The sequence below is a fragment of the Taudactylus pleione genome, unplaced genomic scaffold (assembly GCF_031769625.1).
Source record: "Taudactylus pleione unplaced genomic scaffold, aTauple2 ptg000041l, whole genome shotgun sequence".
Lineage (NCBI taxonomy): Eukaryota > Metazoa > Chordata > Amphibia > Anura > Myobatrachidae > Taudactylus > Taudactylus pleione.
In genome coordinates, this window is record NW_028284443.1 from 80,358,815 (window position 1) to 80,378,612 (window position 19,798).

The 19,798-nt window shown below is 42.0% G+C and overlaps 1 protein-coding gene across 1 annotated transcript in view; it reads right to left on the reverse strand.

Moving 5' to 3' along the window:
- Positions 1-1,872: 1,872 nt before the first annotated feature.
- Positions 1,873-19,798, reverse strand: part of KDELR1 (KDEL endoplasmic reticulum protein retention receptor 1) — a 43,649-nt gene continuing 25,723 nt past the window's right edge. Inside the window, exons 4-5 of the mRNA XM_088459560.1 lie at positions 14,908-15,160; positions 1,873-2,678 (exon numbers count right to left, since the gene is read on the reverse strand). Coding sequence (XP_088315686.1) covers positions 2,644-2,678; positions 14,908-15,160 — 288 coding nt within the window. The 3' untranslated portion in view covers positions 1,873-2,643. The remainder of the gene's footprint in view (positions 2,679-14,907; positions 15,161-19,798) is intronic.

The window sequence follows — 19,798 nt, forward strand, 5'->3', positions numbered from 1 at the left end:
ATCACGTTCAGCAATATGAAACAGTAGTGACCTATATTTTGTCTATCATATTCACAAATATCTAATAATCCTGCACAGGTAAATTGCTGGTGGTACACTATTGACAGTATATCAGGAACTGTGCAGGATAAATCTGATTATTTGATATTTGTGGACAAGTATTGACACAGCCTTTCGGAGTGATTCTTCTCTTAAAAGACCCGTAAGTGCTGCCATTGTATTTTCACTTACATTTGCTTGAGGTTATTAACCTGCAGGAGGGCACTTTGTACTTTTACCAGTGGAGTGGCGGTATCTTGACTTTTGTGTATATACAAAATATATAAATATATATATATATATATATATATATATATATATATATATATATAGAACACACACACAAAATGTGGCCATAATTAAAGAATGAAATTTTCCCTGTCTGTAGCTGCAACTAATAGTCATTAAGCCACCAAATTTTATAAATATACAATTCAAAGCATGTTTGCAGGCTGCAGATATGGGAAAATACAGTGCCATACAAGGTAAAATACATTAAATATTACCAACAACTAAATAACTAAGGCTAAATTTTTATTTTACCTGATTCTGCCTATTGGATAAAGCTACAGGCAGATCTGAATAGGGAATCTTTAACTATGGCCACATTGTATAATATAGATAGATTAGGAATGGCCATTGGTGGGTTAATATCGATGATACCATTGGTGGTTAAAAAACCATCGGTCATCAGTGGGTAATCATTGATGGTTGCTGATCATCGATGGTCATCCCTAAGATTGATGCGGCAGTGTTTTTGCATTTTACCTATTTTGCTGCAGTTACTGTAGAGGAATTTAGACAGCCATACCAATACTCTTTATACGAGTTACAATTTCTAATGTTCCACTGTGGGACATTTTACCCTCATTTACTCAGAGTTGTTTTTTTCCATGTTTATTTATTTTAATTAAGCCTCAGAAATTGCCTAAAAGCGGCAACATATTTTTTTTTGTTTTATTATTATTTTTTAATTTGAAAGAATAGCATTAACATCTCTGAAAGCACCCCAAAAAGGTTTAACAATTATGCACACATTTTACCCTACAACATCCAAATTGCTCTGTTTTGGTATGAATTAACTCTTAGAATAACTCTAGGGAGTTTATTTACTAAAGAAAAATTTCAATTGATTATAAATCGGTCCAAATAGATGTTGTGTTTCTGGGGCTAAATCACACATTTACTAACACTTAAAAACCAAATCAAAAAGTGTCTGTTAGTAAATGTGTGATTTAGCCCCAGAAACACAACATCCATTTAGATGGATGAAAATCATCCTGTAGTAAATTTACCCTTAGGTTTCAACGGGATCGGTATCTCGGCAGCGGCAGGCCGACAGCGCTGGAAATCCAGAATCGTCCGTAGTAAAAACTAATCTAACCCTCCTTAGGGGTGCCTAACCCTAACCTCCCCCTCAAGTGCCTAAACCTAATCCCCCCTCTAAGTGCCTAACCCCCCCCTTCCCAGATGCCTAAACCTAAGTCCCCCGGAGGGGTGCCTAACCCTAAGTCCCCCCCAGGGGTGCCTAACCCTCCCTCCCCCTAGCCTAACCCTCCCGGGAGAGTGCCTAACCCCAAGTCCCCCCCAGGTGCCCTAAACCTAACCCTCCTCCCCCCGGCGGCTGTCCGCTCGCGGAGCCCGGCATCCCTTCGATCGGGATGCCGGGCGCCGGTCCCCCAGCGTCGGGTAAAATGACAGGCGTCTAGATATAGACGCCTGTAATTTAACCCTCGCCGGGATAAAGCAGTCGGGAAGCCGGCTGTCGGGATTAAGACAGCTGGTTTCCCGATTGCATCCCGATTCAACAAACACCTGCTGGTTAGAGCAGTGATCGCCTGCAGAGCACAAATAAGAGAGGGTTTGTGACATTCAATATCTTTTAATGAATATAAAAAAAAAAAAAATCAGGATTGCATAGAAAGACCGAAGTCAAATCTCTCAAAGTTTCATTTTTTGCGACATTTCTGCCAAAAATACACAATATCTGCCAAGAGAACTATATACAGATTTAATTTATCCTTTTCGCCATTTTTTTTTTAAACACCTGTAATTCGAATAAAGGCTTAGACAGTAACTATTCTTCTCAATCTCATATCAAAGAACAGGGCCAACTACACTGACTATGAAAGCTTTAATTATTACAAAGAAAAAGTGAAAAAAAAAAACTTTGGTTATATAAATTTCTGTTTTTCAAATCCTAACTTTTCCTGGAAAAAAACTAGAGATGCAAAATAGGAAACAAAAACTAATTAGAAAATAAATTTAGAAAAAAAAAAAAAAAAAGAATTCTACATTGAAAGTGTTTTAGTCGTATGTTTTTTAAGACCCAAACTATAAATAGCTGACATAATGTAGAACAGTCTCTGTAAGAAAATATCAAAAGTCAGCTCGATAGTAATACTCTTCTTTTGGAAGTCTCTTTTCCTTTGCATCTCTTGAAGAGTAGTGTAAATTGGAAAGCAGCTCCTGTTCAGGTTTTGGGTCATACCGCCCTGAAGTTTGTATTGTAAGTGATCTACATCATTTTCTCTTCGTAATCTCCCTCTTCTCAGTGGAGACTGAAAGACACTGTAGAAGAGGACAGTGTCTGCTTTATGTCCTTTATGCTGGCAAGCTGAGCTTCTTCCCTTTTAGAACTGGAAAAAAAAAAAGAGATTAAACTTAAAACACCTACTACTGTTAACTTCTAAAAGTAATACCTCTAAAAAAATGTAAAATATAAATGTTGAAAATAGAGAGTAACCATTTACACTATGTAGACAAAAATAGATTAATAAAATCTTGTTGATGGCAGTACTTTGTAGGTCCACCACATGCAGTGTTTACTGCAGACACCCTTCTTGGCAATCTGTCCATAAGTTCCTGGACGACAGCAGGCTGTATGTTTTGCCATTCCGCCTTAAGTACAGTGTCCAACTGTGACACTGATGAAGGTTAAGTCGTCCTAGAATGCACCCATCGCTCCAACTCGTCCCAGAGGTTCTCAATGGGGTTAAGATCTGGACTCTGAGCTGGTCCGTCAATCCGGGTTACCGAAATTTCTGTATACCAGTCCAGGTTCGTCCTGGAAATATGACAGGTGGCATTGTCGTCCTGATAAAAACATTTGTTGTTTCCGTAGTACTGCAAGTGCATGGACCTCTCTACTAAGTGTTCTTGTCGAAATCACCACATTAGTGGCCATTTGGAACTTGTGTGAAATGGTATGCATTTTGCTTGCATGGGGGTGTCCAATCACTTTTGTCTACATAGTGTATTGCATAGAAACAAAGAATTTGACGGCAGAGAACCACCATTTGGCCCGTCTAGTCTGCCCTTTAAGTATGAGGTTATTAGGGGTAGAGTTGGATTATACAACCTAAGGAACTGTGCTAATAAATACAGAAATGGGACATTCACCAAATCCCTCCTCAGCTACTTGAGATGTAATGGTTCCATTATTATTCCGTTATACTGATTTATAAAATGATAATAATCAACTAATGGTTGACCAAATTATTTGAAAAATACTATTTCTAAGCCGTGGATAAGTGAAAAGATGCACTTTATTTATATTTTTCATAATCTGGGAAAATAGTGTATGTAGAAGCAGTGAGTACAATACCTGTTTTCCTACGACAATTGCTAAAAAGTGAACGGAAAATTTTAAGTATGCAAATTAGCTTTGAATGGTTAATTCAGTCAGATAAAGGGATACAGAAGACATTCTTTTCACTAGATAATAGAACAGTCAAGTATATAATAATTGGAGAGGAGGAAATCCAACAGCGGAATTAATAAAAAACTAAACAAAATGGATATTTTATCTAAAAACTTTGAAGCCTCATGGCTTAAATATAGGCCTTGAATTAAAACCTTTTTTTACAAAATTTTTTTTATTAAACACTATTTCTTATTATTATGAATATAAACCCTTAATACTACCAACACAATAATACACACCATTTTATAACATACACTTTTTTAACAAGTTCTCTTATTTTTTTTCTTTCTTTTTTAAGAATGCTTTGCCAGTAAAGAAACCACGAGGTTGACTCCAATTTTTACCATATCCGGGATAGTACTTCCGTTTTTAACATGGATTTAAATAAAGTTGTTTGAAGTTTTTAAGTATAAAATGAGTACCTAATACGAATACCAGCTACCTTGAAAAAGTGCGTCAGCACGAAACGCGTTGGTCAGCGTCAAGCAGGAACCGGAAGTTCGGAACCGCAGGACCGGAAGTGTACACCCTAGTGCAAGGAGACCAGCCAAGAGAAGTTTGTACATCGGAATGTAGGAGTTAGGGACAGTTAGCTAGCTTCCAACAGATGTCCATCTCCATCAGGCAGAGAATTGGAATCCTGCATAAACTAGCACACCGGAACCGCATATATTCTATCAAAAGACTATAAACTTTGAGTCTTGTTTTTATTTATTTTATGGCATTGCATTTCATTATTTATATACATTTAAACTTTTTTTACATACACATTTAAGTTTAATAGCGCTCTGTTTATCATTTTATATTTGTCCGACTATTACGGAGCTGCTCAGTTGTACATAAGTGCAGTGATTTTACTATATTTTTAGTGATAACTGGTAATAATTATTATTTATTTGATTGCCATGCTTATAGAACAATTTGGGTAAAAGTGTCACAAGATTTAAGTGCAAATTAAAAAACAAAAACAGGGTACTCCGCAAAAGTGCCGCTCAGTACGACGAGAAAAATATGGTGAATGAATAACCACACACCACATGGTATAGACTAAAACACATAGACAAACAGTGCATCAGTCATGAAATAATGAGTAAACAACACAATCTGACTGAGAAAGGTTTATAGCTATACACCTAATCAGCCAGAATATATTTTTCAATTTTTTTTTTTACTATTTTGTCACAGTGGACTGTGGTATTGGATGTGCCTTCTTTGTTTTCTTGCATATGGCTAAGGCCCTTGAGCAAAATTCAGATCATCTTGCTGTGCTGGGACTGCAGTGCCTTAACTTTCACAATGTGTCCATGTTGCTGTAGGATTTTAATCTTTCAAATTATTATGAATTAGTAGTTTTTAAACCGTTCTACAACGAGTCCCTTCCCCGTCACCATCTCTCACCGTGTTCTTTGTCCCACCTCCATCCCTACTCCTCCTCAGCCCTCTGTCCCCTTCTCCGTCTCTGCCCACTGTCCCATTATACTTACCCTCCAGCAGCCTCCTATTTAGTCATGACCCCTCGGAAATTGGAGCCATTAGGGAAAGGATGATGGTGTGCCCTACTCCTACTGATAATCTCAGAGAGGAGACACACTATTATTACATGGCCTAGCAAAGAGAACCAAGTCACCTCAGTCTGCCTCAGCCCCATCAGCTCTATCTGCTAACCACCCACCCACCACTCCCATACTTACCCCATCCCAGTTCTCTCCCATGACAAACATTGAGGAGATAAGACAGACCTTTAGACATTTTCATATGGATTAGCAATGTAAAACACCTTTACATGCTCTGCGCCCAGGGGCGTAACTAGGTATTTGAAGGCCCCATAGAAAAACTTTAATGGCCCCTATATACCACCCAATGGTGAAAACTGTATATAACACATGTAACTTTGACAAGGAAGATGGGCCCTCCTCAACTCTGGACTCTATAGCAGCTGTACCCCTTACAGCTATGGTAATTATGCCCATATCTGCGCCATTTACGGTGCAATATTAGATCTGAGCTGCTGCATAGGGGTGCAGCCACACTTCTCTATTCTCTTGAACTAGCATCCACAAATAGATTTATACACTGTGGGGCCTAAGCAATAGGTGGTCTTGTACTTTCACCTTATTTTTAATATATTGGCACATGGACAGATGGGATGTAGTCGGCATCCCGGGGGGTTGGGATGCTGACGGACAGAATTCCGGCTCCAGAATCCCAACAACAGGTGGAAGCCCTGCTCTAGAGTTCTGACGGTAAGTATTAGGTTTAGGGGGAGAGTTAAATTTAGGGTTAGGCACTAGGGGGTTAGGGTTAGACTGCGGAGGGGAGGGTTAGGGGGAGCATTAGTATACTTACCTAATACTATTGAGATTCTGATTGTCAACATGCCGCTGTCTGTATTCTAACCACCGACATCCCTACCGCAGGGATTCTGTACCCAACCCATACAGATTTGTTGAATTATAAGAAGAATCAATATTTAAAAAAATAAAAAATGTATACATATGAATCTATAAATACTTTGTATTTTGTGGTATTATACAATGTTAGAATCGAATACATCCCATTTTATAATCCATATCTTTATCTACAATAATATTGAAACGTGTGAAGGAACAGGGAAATCCTGCCTGCCTGCAGCCGCTAGTAAAACCCTTGCGCCAACCTGAGAATTTAGACTACTCAGCACACTCCCTCCTGGGGGACTTTGCTTCACATCACCAGCTTGCCCAGAAAGAGCAGGGAGAACATAGCCCAAATACACTCTAACAAGGGAGTGGTAAGATGGTAAGATTAAGGAGAGAGAGAAACACTCCTCCCAGGACTTTATTTGTTCTGTGATACCGCTATACCCAGTGGGCTGATGTTCTGAATTTTGTGTCTGACACCAAGTTAAAAAGTAGGTGGAGTTAAGTGCTATACCTGGTGATATATCTTGGAGACAAGGGCATATATATATATTTTCGGCTACTGAATTATTGATTATAAAACAAGGACGCAAATTGTTTGCTCCCAATTGGGTTCATGCAAGGCAAAAAACAAAGTATTTTTAGATTCATATGTATACATTTTTTATTAAAATATTATTTCTTCTTATAATTATTTGCGCTCCTTGTTATTGAAAAATAACAATCTTATAATATTCTTTGGAGTATATAAGAAATACTCTGTAAGATCAGCAAAATATTTACACAAAAGGAATTATTTTAAATTAATTTTATTGAGGTATTTATGCTCCTGAATTATATTTGATTTGTATTTTTGTGTTTGTGGACTAAATTAAATGTTGAGCTTTTGTGGATAATAGTGTTTGGGATTTCTGCTTTACCTTTTACAAATACTATTCATGGACTGATACCCTAGTAGCACCAACACAGTATAATAAAATTTGAATATATTTACACTAGAGATGTGCAGTTCGGTTTTACTCGGATATGTTTGGATCTCAAAAACGGCATCATATTGGCTATCCGGCTGTCACGTGCTTTGGATAGCCAATACGAGAAATCCGAACTTGCGATGATTTGGCGATAAGAACCGAATAAAACCGAACCCGCACAGCTCTAATTTACACACAGATATATCCATGCAGAGTACATATGGGATACAGGCGTCCAGGATCCAAGCGGTCAGAATCGCAATGCCGGCATCCCGACAGGGTTAGAATACCGACACTTGTCAGTAGGTATTCTAACCCTCCCCCTCCCCTAACTCTAACCCTCCCTCCACGATGCCTAATCCTAACCCCTCCCGTGCCTAAACCTAACCATCCTCCCTTAGTGCCTAACCCTTCCCGTAACCCCAGTACTTACCTTCGGAACCCCGGCGACCTGGATACCGACGCCAGTATTCTGACTAGTGTCGGAATTCCTGGCGCCGGCATTCTGACCGCCGGAATTCCAGCGCTAGGGATATTGACCGCATCCCATCCATGCAATATAAATACTAGAGTGCATGAATCATGTCTGTATAGCAAGCAGGTGTAGTAGATTCTAGGAAAGTGAGATTTCAAAGTAATGGAATAAAATTAATTTAAGTGAAAATATTTAATTGTGCAACTGGATATATAAACATGATCTTTGAATCTATTTATGATGACTGATTTGCTTTAAATAATAATCCCATCAAAGTATTACATGAAAAGTTCCCAATTATTAAGTACTGGATGGGACAATTAGGAGTGTAATTATCTGCAAATAAATCAGTCTTTTAAGGCTGTACAAATCCTGGTTATCAGGTTGCCATAAAAATATGTCCTGGCAACTGGAGCATACCCCCTTGCCTGCGATTCCTCCTTACACTCCCTAATGGAAGATGGCTGTGACAGCCAATGCATTTCCTGGGGACAATATCCACTCCCATGCTTGAGTCATAGAGGATTTCACTATTGTGCTTCTCTGGCCCCTGTTAGAACAATGTGTTATAACTACAGTACTCTAAACCTCTTCACAATGGCCAACATATCATTACTGTTGTCAAGTAGAGCTATAATTGCTATGAACTGCAAGTACAGGTTCCCAGGGATTACAGCTCTACCTGAACTAATGACAGGTTATCCTTTGTTATACATGATGATTGGTTACCTGACAAAATGCTTAAGCAGTTCCATAAAAAATATCAAGCAGCTCAAAAATCAAAGTGGTTGAAAAGTGCAGGTTTTCAGGTTGCAGAACTTTGAGGAAATGTGTCCAGGACTGATATAAATAAAAAACATCTATAAAAATGGTTCACTTTAAATGTTTTACTTCAGTTTGCTTTAATTGTACAGTATATACCTTTATCAAACCTAAAAGTATAGTCAACATCCAATTCAGCCATTCGTAGTCATATTATTGAAAATGTTCCAAGTCAGTCACAAAATGCAATTTTAGGCACGGGAGGGTACAAAATGCTAGATTTGGAATGTTCCCTTAACCAACAGCTATACTGGGTAAAACAGAAAGAAATTAACAATGGTTAGCAGACCCTGCTGCATTTTAAAATGAAATCCCCTAATAAAACCATTTTTAATTGGATTGAATTAGAATTTTACTAAGCAGTTAAGATAAAAAATCAGTCGCATAGTTAACCACGACATAAAATAATAATCAAGTCCCAGCCCTACAAACTACAAAATTAAAGAGGTGACATAGGGAACCTTTGGAACTTAAATAAGCCATCCAACATCGTAAGGTTTTGTTTTCCTGTAAATAGCAATATTATCTTTTAAAGAATACATGGTTCTACAAATCATTTCCTTTCTCTCTGGGAGTTACAAAATGGCTGCCAGCTGAACAGACTTATAACAGGCCATGTGAAGTCATAGGAGGAGGACTTTACAGTAAACAAAGCAAATATCAAAGGAGCATTCCAAAAATAAACATGAAAAATAATGCTCTGCAAGGTTCAGCTTAGGTTTAGCAACAAATGGACATAAATACGATCTATGCCTGAAGCAGAAAACACCTTCCCAACAAACAAGAAAGTAAGAACATATCCTAATGCTTTAGTACTTTGTAAATATCGGTTATGAATGAAAGCCTCAAATAATGGGATCTGTATAAATTATTATAAGTGCACAAAAAACTGCAATTCTCCCATAGAGAGTTCCGGAGGGGGGGGGGCATGGTGTTTAAGGGGCTACACCTCAAAAGCTATTGGAGGTATCAAGCTGAAATTTGGCACAGGCGGGTAGAATTGCGCTCGGTGTTGCATGCCAAATTTTAGGGCATAAACATTAAAAATGAGGACATGGGAGTAATCTAAAGTTCCAACTGTCACATTTGTCTGCCATTCTCAATTAGGACCACTTTTCTGCTGTAGTCTATGGGTTTTTTTTGGGAAGGCATAACTCAGGGTAGGGGGGAATTTAGACTTGGGGTTTGTTTTATTAGGTAGCTATTGTTCCAGGGTAGAGCCTTTTGGGGTTCAGGTAAATTAGAAAGTTACAGTTTTTAAACTATTACCTCAAGAATGAGCCATTGAATAGATAGGACTTTTCAACTTGTTGCGCAGCCACAGTAGGAGCCTCAGCAGGTGTATTCACTGTGGCTTCACTTGGGTGCAGCAAGATGGCTGCCATTAGCAGGTGGTAGGTCCGGGGAGAAGGAAGGAAGCAGACGTTTGCTGCGGCCGGGATGCGGGGGAGAGGGGGTAGGGGTTACGGGCGTTAGCTGCGGCCGGGAACCGGGGACGGTAGCGGACGTTAGCGGCGACAGTGCGGGCGGTGGTGTAGCAGGAGTTAGGACCTGGGGGAGATAGCAGCACACAGATGCAGGCTTGGATCTGGAATATCTGTTAATACCTGCATCTGTGTTTAAAACAAACACACACAGAAGCAGGGACGGGTCAGTGAGACCCGTCTGTGTTTCTGTGTTTAATTTAAAAAAAATAAATAAATGGCGTGGCCCCCTCCCCAAAAACAACAACCAGCACCGGGCTTTGGAAAGCCAGTTCTGGTTGTGCTAAATACAGGGGACAAATGATGTAGGGGTCCCCCGTACACCAATCTGTCTTTACCCATCTGTGCTGCTCTATCTTCCCACATCCATGCTACTCTGTATTCCCCATTCATGTTGCTATGTTCCCCCAAACTGTGCCACTCTGTCTCCCCCCCATGTGCACCACTGTTTTCAACGCATCTGCATCACTTTGGCTCGCCCCCATCTGTACTGCTTAATCTTCCACTCTGCACGCCTTCCACAACGCCCTGTCTACTCCCCCCATCCACCATACTCTTATCACATCTGCACAGCTCTATATTCTGCTCAGACCTCAGTTGCATAGACTGCATATGTGTATTCCAATGAGCACACAATTCCGTGAATTAGCAGCTCCACCATTTTGTGAGTGACAGCAATCTCACTCTGTGAGAGTGCTGTATCTGCAGTTAACCACAGGGCGTCATGGCATACCATATCTGTATTACACAAGGAACACGTTCATTAAGGCGTCAGCCTTAATGATCTTAATTTCATTGCTTTTTGGAGTTTAAGTGGCAGAAATTCAATTTGAATGAATTTTCAGTTCATGTCTAAGCAGCCTCAATGGGACATGTGAAACCAAGGTTTTTTGTCTATGGAATAAAAAAAAAATAAAAAAAAATATTATATATATATATATATATATATATATATTTATATTTTTTTTTTATACACACACTAGCTTAAGTACCCGCTTTGCCCGGGTTTAAGTTATTAAATTTTATTATGTGATGTCGTCCACATCCATCCCAGTGGAAGGCTCAGAACTGGCTCCCTGGGTCAAAGTTCTGCCCAGGATACATCAACATTAGGTCCGACAGGGACCCTAACCCCCCTAAAACTTGGCCAGGATCCAACCGGACCACCTCACGTTGGTTTCATCCCAATCGGTGAATGGGTGTCTGAATGCATAGCCAGACAAACAAACCAATGAATTTTATATATAAGATAACACAGCAGTATGTTTCAATAAAATGTACAAATTTTCAAAATTTTCTCAAAAAGCCAAGTTTTTAACATTTTGAAAGTAATTAACAAAATTGTACACACTGATGTGACTAAATCGCCAAAGTTTTATTTTGGGATCATATGTCTAGCGTCCCCGCTAGACTGTTTTAGCGGGGCGCTGCACCCTGCCAGTTTCTAAAGGGCAAAAAGCACCCTGCCCTCCAGCACGGCGCTCTGCTGAAACAGCCTGCGGGTGCCGTCCTCACCCGCGGGTCGCAGTGTCCCGCTGGTGGGGAAAACTGTGGTATATGTCTTTCACATATTTTAAGATCATTACCATTTGGTGCTGCTGCTCTGGATGGATATGTGAAATACATAAAATTATCACAAAAGTTTTAATTATTTTAGTATTAACATACTGTGCCATTGTAAATAATATATACAGTATGCAAGGGATTGTTTAAAGAGGTAAATTGAAAGTAATAAACAGGTCTAGATAGTTCTCATTTTCATTATTTTAACAAACAGTCCAAAGTGAAACCTCTTGTAGCAGATGATACCATCATGGTCCTAAAATAAAATTTTTTGGATTTATTAACATCAGTGTGAACAATTTTAGAGATTTTTTTTCAAAAATTTTAAAAACTTGAGAAAAATCTAAATTTTGATTTTGAAAAGGTTTAATTTTTATTGACACATACTGCTGTGTTGTACAGTATATCATATGAAATCCCATAAAAAGAGGTCTAAAATGAGACCTTGCCCAACTCTTTAGCTCAGGGGTCAGGGAACTTTATTACCTTTTACCCCAAAATATATTTAGATAGGCCGACGTTACCCCCTTGATTTGAAAGGAAGGAAATCATATAGTAGTGCCCCCATAGTTATGCTCCTGTAGTAGTGCCCCCATATAATGCCCCTGTAGTGCCACTTGTACAAAAAAAAAACCCACTTACCTTATTCCCGCTCCTGCATCCGCCGCCGTCCTGACCGCCCGGCTGCTCCTCGGAACTATGGGAGAGACGTCATGACGTCTCTCCCATAGTGCGCATGGAGAGAGCCGGAAGCTGGAGTTCAGAAGAGAACTCCAGCCTCCAGCTAACGCGTCGCTACAGGGAAGGAGCCGGGCGCCCGCTGGTAATGACATCTCAGCGGGCGTCCAGCTTAGAGCCTCCCTGCGGCACAGCCGGGCATGCATATGAGTCATGCTATATTATAGAATGATTCATATGCATGCCCGGCTGTCCGTCCATTGCCCCCAGGAATTTAATTTTTACCCCATGTGGGCTAATTTACCCCTGTTCCCTGACCACTGCTTTAGCTCAATTAGGTGAGCTCCAAATGAATATAAAAAAATGTTAATAGCCAATTGTTCGTTAAAAAATGTCAGCTTTAAAAGAGCATATAACTTCAAAACAAGTTTGCTTATCAGCCTAAGATTTATTTTTTTGCGGGGGGGTGGGGTGGGGGGGTGGCGGGGGTTGTTTCTTTACACCCATGGCAGTATTTATAATACAATATTTAATTGAAATTAGAGATTGTAAGGTAACTATTTTTTTTTAATATTGTGTTGATTTGATGTGGAATGACCCTAAATTTAGGCAAGCTCCCAAAAGGTGAGATAAACCGCGATCATTGTATCTATGTTCATATATCTCCTCCCAAAGTTTGTATTATGGGTGTGTTATATTCCTCCCACAATGTAACAACCTAAATGCTTTGCATAGTACTAAGGGCAAGTCTGATGATATTTGAGGTTTAGGGCTTGTCCAGATGATCATTTTGTCAGTATTCTCTGAAGCTGCTTTTCAAATGGAATAACCCAGCTGATCCAGACACTGTTTTAACAAGCGGCATTAAAGAACACAGTGGGCCTGATTCTGAGTCGCAGGCAATCCGCACACAATGCCAATGTTCACGCAGTTGAGCAATCTTTAGCAACTGGGCAAGCTCAAAAAGTTCTGAAACCCCTATAGCACATAGTGTACACACAATTTTGCTTTTACAATTGATTCAGATGATATTCGGAAGGAGGGGGAAATAAATGGCTGTTCCTTGGTGTTAACTGGGAGCTGGATAGTAATGACAGTAAAAACTATCAATTAATTGGGAGAGGAGGCAGCCAAGTCGGCACTGTTGGGGGTGGGGCTCTGTAGAAGGTGGGCGTGTCTGGGCAGTGGGGCTCAGGTAAGAAGGGTGGGTCTGGAGGCGTGGTAATGTGAATGAGTCATTGTGGCCCTGCCCCTGCTGTGCAATGCAAATGGAGATTTGGCCATCTTTCCTGGAGCGCCACCCGATTTTCATGAGCCTCCTGGCCAATTCAGGTGGGCACGCAGGTGTGTCAATGCAAGCAGCTGCATGTCCAGATGCTCGAAAACCCACAGACCATACTCGATGAAGAAACTGCACCTGTCTTTATTACTTGGCTGTTGCAAGTTTCAACGGTTTGACCGATGGTGAAATATAAAAACGCACCAATCAGTATTACAGTGGGCACGGATGCTGAAAGTGGGCATATGAGTACATGCGCATTCAGTCACATGGATCTACACAAGGGAAGGAATTTGTAGTCCATTTGCATAACCTAGCAGACGGCCGATTGCCAACAGACACATGTGAGCCAATTCTGCCAAAATGCTCATCTGAATGAGGCCTAAGCCAGGAGGGAGACCAAATAATATGACAGTCTACACCAGGGGTTCCCAAATACGGTCCTCAAGGCACACTAACAGTCCAGGTTTTGAGGATAGCCATACTTGAGCACAGGTGTCTTAATTAGTACCTCAGTTATTTTGATTTATCCATCTGTGCTCAAGTCTGGATATCACTAAAACCTGGGCTGTTAGTGTGCCTTGAGGACTGAGGTTGGGAAACACTGGTCTACACTCTACATGCAAAGAGGAAGGTAGTCACAAACCCTAAAATTTGCTCCAAGACTATACAGAGTGCTAACTATGACTAGCACATACTGTAGCTCCCATCACAAGCTACAATTAACCAAAATAATTAGGGTTAAGCTGCCCATCCACTAGGCGATGCGGGGGACGACGGCACAATTACGACGCCGTCGTCTCCCGCGGGGTGAACTGCATGCACTGAACGCTCAGTGTATGCAGATCAATCATCCCCGAACACAGCAACCAGACGGCGGTCATCAGGTTGACCGTCATGTTCGGGTGATGATTGATGTTAAAAACGACCAGCGGGTGCGCGCATCGCTGGTCATTTTTAACCTTTTACTGCCCGATTTGCAGGCGATTACCAAGCGATGGAGCGATAATGACCGTCGTTATCGCTCCATCGCTAGGTTTAATCGCCTAGTGGATGGGCAGCATTAGAGTGCAACTAACACTATGTACAGAAAGATGAGCACCATAGAAAATATTGAAAAACAAAATATTTTAAAGTAAATAGCTTCCAAAGAGAATCAACAATGTAAAAACTCTCAAAAATATATTTAAAACAGTTTTTTAGTGTAAAAACAAATTTCGGCACTGAAAGTACCCATAGGCATATTTATAATGGGTGTACGGTGCACATGGGCCCCTGGGAGATGGCATTGCGGAAGAGGAGGAGGGGTGGCTTCCCGGCGCACAAGGTAAGTTGTGCGGCTGAGGGGGGTCGGCTGCTCAGAGGAGGCGGCCTGCTGCACACGGTCCCCCTCGGGCATTAATATGCCCCTGTATATACCTGTGTGCAAAACTGCCAGGTCAAATGTCAACAGTAAATTCCTTATTTTCATACCATTTCTTATTATCTTACCTTTAGTAATATATAGATAAAAGAAATCACAATACAGGATGGTCTGTACGAGCCCAGCTACAATTGCAATAAGATCAAAGAACCCCTCAAACTGATAGCGCCAGATCCAGTTGAAAAGATAGAGGGTACGATAGATTCCCAAAGCAAAGAGGTAGTGGCTGGTAATGGTCTCCGCTTCCCCAGTCTTGCTGACCATAAACAGTTGTGGCAAAATTGCAACAGACTCGAGGTAAATGGAAAATGTCCACAAAATCTGTAAAATAAATTACAGGCAGGAATAATCAATGACTTCAATATCGTGCTAAACAACACAACACAATATTTAGTGTAATGAAATATATATTAGAAAACAGGACTCTTGGTGGTAAAAGTGAAATTAATGGGACATTTTTCAATGTCTACCTCTTAAGAGGGGATAAATAAGCAGCTCTCATTCATATATATATATATATATATATATATATATATATATATATATATAATGTCCATGTGGCTTACTTAACGTTTTGTTTTTTCTACCTCTACGTATGTATTCTCAGCCAATGCCTTATTATGTATTCACGCGAGACAGAATACCTTAAAATATAATGGATGTGATATTTTTTATATTTTTGATTCTGTTGCAAATCCATTACATATATGTATGAGGTCAAGCACATAGCAAGTTGCGATAGTAATGCAGAAATTGGTAAGGGACTGTTTATTGTCTAAAGGCCCCTACACACAGTATGATATTTTAAATAATATTGCAGTTTTCGAACAAACCGTTTAAAATGTGCGGTGCACATAGAACTACATGCAGTAGAACTACAGGTCCCAGCAAGCCTCCCCCACATGCTGGTACTTGGAGAACCACAAGTACCAGCATGCGGGGAATTACAGGCCCACTGCTACCTGTAGTTCTACTGCAAAATAAATCTAAAAGGACATTACACACACCTTGAAAGTACAAGTTTATTAACACATACATGCACACACACAATCACTCATACTCACCTAGTATTCCTGTAGCCATTCACGTCCACTTCTCCAAGTTGATAATCTACGTGTACCTGTAAAAAAAAAAAACTTCCATACTCACCTCATCCTGTGAATCACGTTCTCTTCTTTCCATGTAGGCATCCACGGGCTTGGCAAAACAAAAAAACACGGACCAACGAACATTAGTACGGTCCTCTTAAGGACGGTACTACCCAAATGATGGCTCAGCGGCGGAATTTCACTATAGAACTCATTGGCTGACAGAGGTGAGCCTTCCACCTCTCAGCCAATGAGCTATTCCTACCATTGACTTCAATGTTGAGAACCACTAAGGTAATTAAAGGTTACTTTCTGCACTCAGAACACAAGAGTACAGTATAGACACTAGGATCAATGACTCCGATACCAGTCTGACTATCTGAGCACTTTCCTTGTGTGACATGAGAGAGAAAACACAAGGCTGAAAATGCCCTCTACGTTTTGCCCTTTAAATATTAAACCAGCAGTTCCCAATACCGGTTCTTTGCTCCCCTTAACGGTTCAGGTTTTTAGAATATATTTTACTTTAACCAACTAAGGTCAGTATGGATAGCCTTAAAACCTGGAAATTTAGGGTGTTGAGGGCTATGGGTTGGGACTTGCTGCATTAAAGCAATGGTTCACTTTTAGACAGCCCTCATCATCCTCTTGATGTTCAGCTCCCGTCATGTAGCAAGTAAATAAAAGGTACCTATTAAGTGAACCAGTTGTTACTGGACTTAACAGATTGGATTGGAATGTTCTGTTTAAATTGACTGGATTGGTTTAGAATGCCAACTACACCTAAAAAACATGGACATAAAATGCAGTGCTTAATTTTACCCTGACTTAAATCGGGTTTGATATGATTTGCCGGCGGCTGAAAAGCTGCCGGTTCAAATCCCGATGCCAGAAGCTTGATGAAGTGAAATCTTGATAGGGGCGGTATGTACCATAGACTCTCCCTTGGTGGTGCCTATCCCTAACTCCCCTTCCCACACCCTAAACCTAACCTTCCCCGGGGAGTGCCTAACCCTAACCTCCCCCTGACGGTGCCTAACCCTAGCCCCCCTCCCCGTAACCTAACCCTAATCTCCGCCAGGGGTGCCTAAACCTAACTCCTCCCATCCACGGGCTAAGTATCATACTTACCAGTCTCCTCTTACCTTCGGGATGTTGGGGGTCGGCATGCCGACCCTCTATGGGATATCGTCATCAGCATTATGCCGGGCGTCGGGATTCCAGCGTCTGTATTTCGATGCCTGGGATCCTGTCCGCCAGCATATTCAACGTATCCCCTTTACTCTGTAGCCTTCATAAGTAGCGATCTGCAGCTGATGGCACTGGCCACTAATGTAATACAGAGACACTCCACTGCACATGTTATAGAGCAGAGATTCCCAAACGCGGTCCTCAAGGCTCCCCAACAGTTCAGGTTTTACAGATATCCATGGTTAGCACAGGTGACTTCATTTGTACCTCAGTCAATTTGATTTAACCACCTGTTCTCAACAATAGATATCTCTGGTATAGATGTTAATTTAAAAGGGTTGTCCAAATTAAACATACATGTTATACTGAACTAAAGTCATGGGATAGCAGTATGTACGGGTAGGTAGCATCACCATACTGTGACATCTTGGAAATGCCCAGACCTGCATCAGTTGTAATATGATATCTCGTGAGTCAGTTTGAACATCAGCTAGGCTGCTTCTGGCAAGGCAAAGTTTTATTTTATCGGAGTTCGATCGAGGCATCATAGTGGGTGCCCGACAGATGGGACATTCCATTTACGAATTCATGCGGGCATTCAACAATCCTCGATCTAAGGTGTCACGTGTGTACCAGTAATAGCTCATGGAAGGCGTTACCACCCAGCGTGGACAATGGATGCTTAATGATCATAACCAGCGGCGTCTGGCCAGAATTGTCCATGGTAACAGACAAGCGACACTGGCTCAAATCAAATCCAATACCGGAAGTACAAGACGCATATACAGCAGGTCAGTGCAGCATTCTTTAACTTCCTTACCTAGGCTCATGATGTCGCTATTTGCATCCTTGAAGACTGGCAACATGTGGTGTGGTCCGAAGAATCACGGTTCCAGTTGTTTTGGCCTGATTGTAGGGTTCGGGTGTGGCGCAGACTCCATGAGGCCATGGACCCCAGTTATCAACAAGGTACCGTGCAGGCTAGTGGTGGTTTCATAATAGTGCGTGGCGTGCTCACTTGGTATGGGTTGGGTCTTCTTTTCCGCCTGAACACGTCATTGACCAATAACAGATACTTTGTATGGCTTGATGACCATTTGCCTTCCTTCATGGACTTCATATACCCCCACAGCGATGGAATATTCCAGAAGGATAATGCATCGTGTCATCGGTCCCAAGTTGTCCAGAATTGGTTCAAGGAGCATTCTGGAAAGTTCAGACGAATGGCGTGGTCACCACGTTCGCCTGACATAAACCCAATCGAGCATTTATGGGACATGGTGGAGAGGTCCATTCGCACCCAAGATCCTACACCTACAAATACTGTGTCAGGGAGCTGTGGGAAGCTGTAAAGATGGCATGGGTCAACATCTCTCCAGAGGTCTTCTGTCCACTTGCAGAATCAATGCCACGTCGAGTAGCTGCACTCGGGCGGGTTAGAGGCATTCCTACACGATACTAGGCATCTATCCCATGACTTTTGGCACTTCAGTGTAAAAGCACACTGACATATGAGACATTTGTCATTTTTGGTAAAACAAATTCTCAATTGTTTTGAATTTTCTTTTTCTACTTCAGGGTCCATAGGGTATCCACAGGATACCTTGGGGTATAGGTGTGACGTCAGTCATCGGGCACCAAAGAGTTAAGCTTTCAGCCTCCCAGGATGCACTAGGTCCCCCTCCTATACCCCGCCCCCGAGCCAAGGCATCCCAGTTTCGTTTGGTGCCCGGCCGTAGTCGGAGGCACCTGCTAGAGGGGGGCTTAGAAGAGCCCCTGAAGCTTTTTCTTCATGCAGCTGTGGCTGCACATCTGGATGAACAGCATGGACAGTCAGTCCTGACGTCCATGCTGTCTTCCCTACACCCCGCCGGTACCACAACGCCGATACTGATCCGGGGATGCTGGTGGACATCTGGGGTCACAGCTAGCGGTGACCCCAGATGTTCCGGACCATGGCCGGATTCAAGGGGGACAGAGGTAAGCAGCGGGGTCCCGCGGGGGTCCCCGCTGATCACATGGTCCTAAGTCCCCAGGTAGGGGGCTCCCTGGGGACTGGCTGCAGCGTGGAGCCAGGCGACCAACCTGCGCTTCCACTACCCCCTGGGACAGCGGACCGCAGCAGAGCGGTAGCGCTGCGGCGTCCCAGGGGTTAAATGCATGCCAGGGGAGCGCGCCTTCCCCGTCTCACAGCCGGCGCCTCCCCCGCTGCACACAGCCCTCTCTGCACTGTGCTGACTGGCCCTGTGTCAGCGCTCCTCCCCAAGGCCAGCCTTCTCTCTGCTCCTCGGTGGCCATCTTTTCTGAAGCATGGTGAACGCTGCTGGAAGCCTGCATTGGAAGCATCGTGGTCTGGGTCCCCCCACATACCTCTCCTCTGCTGTGGTCAGGTCTGTGTATGCAGCGCTGTGTCCTACCAGGCCCTGTGTCTGTGTAGTTGAGTGATCAGTGCTGTTAGTGCACGAATTGTTATTTCTCTGCATTGTATGTGACTGTGCTAGCGCTGCTGCCTGTAACTTTTTTTCTAAACTGTCAGCTTTATACTGTCCCTGTTTTTTCTGCTAAGCCCTTGTGGTGCGGTGCTGCAGGGTGGTCTCTCGCCTCTTAAATATATAATTGGTGAGAGGGGTCACATACGTGGTGCCATCATGTCTGAAAGTGATTTTCCCCTCCGGCTACA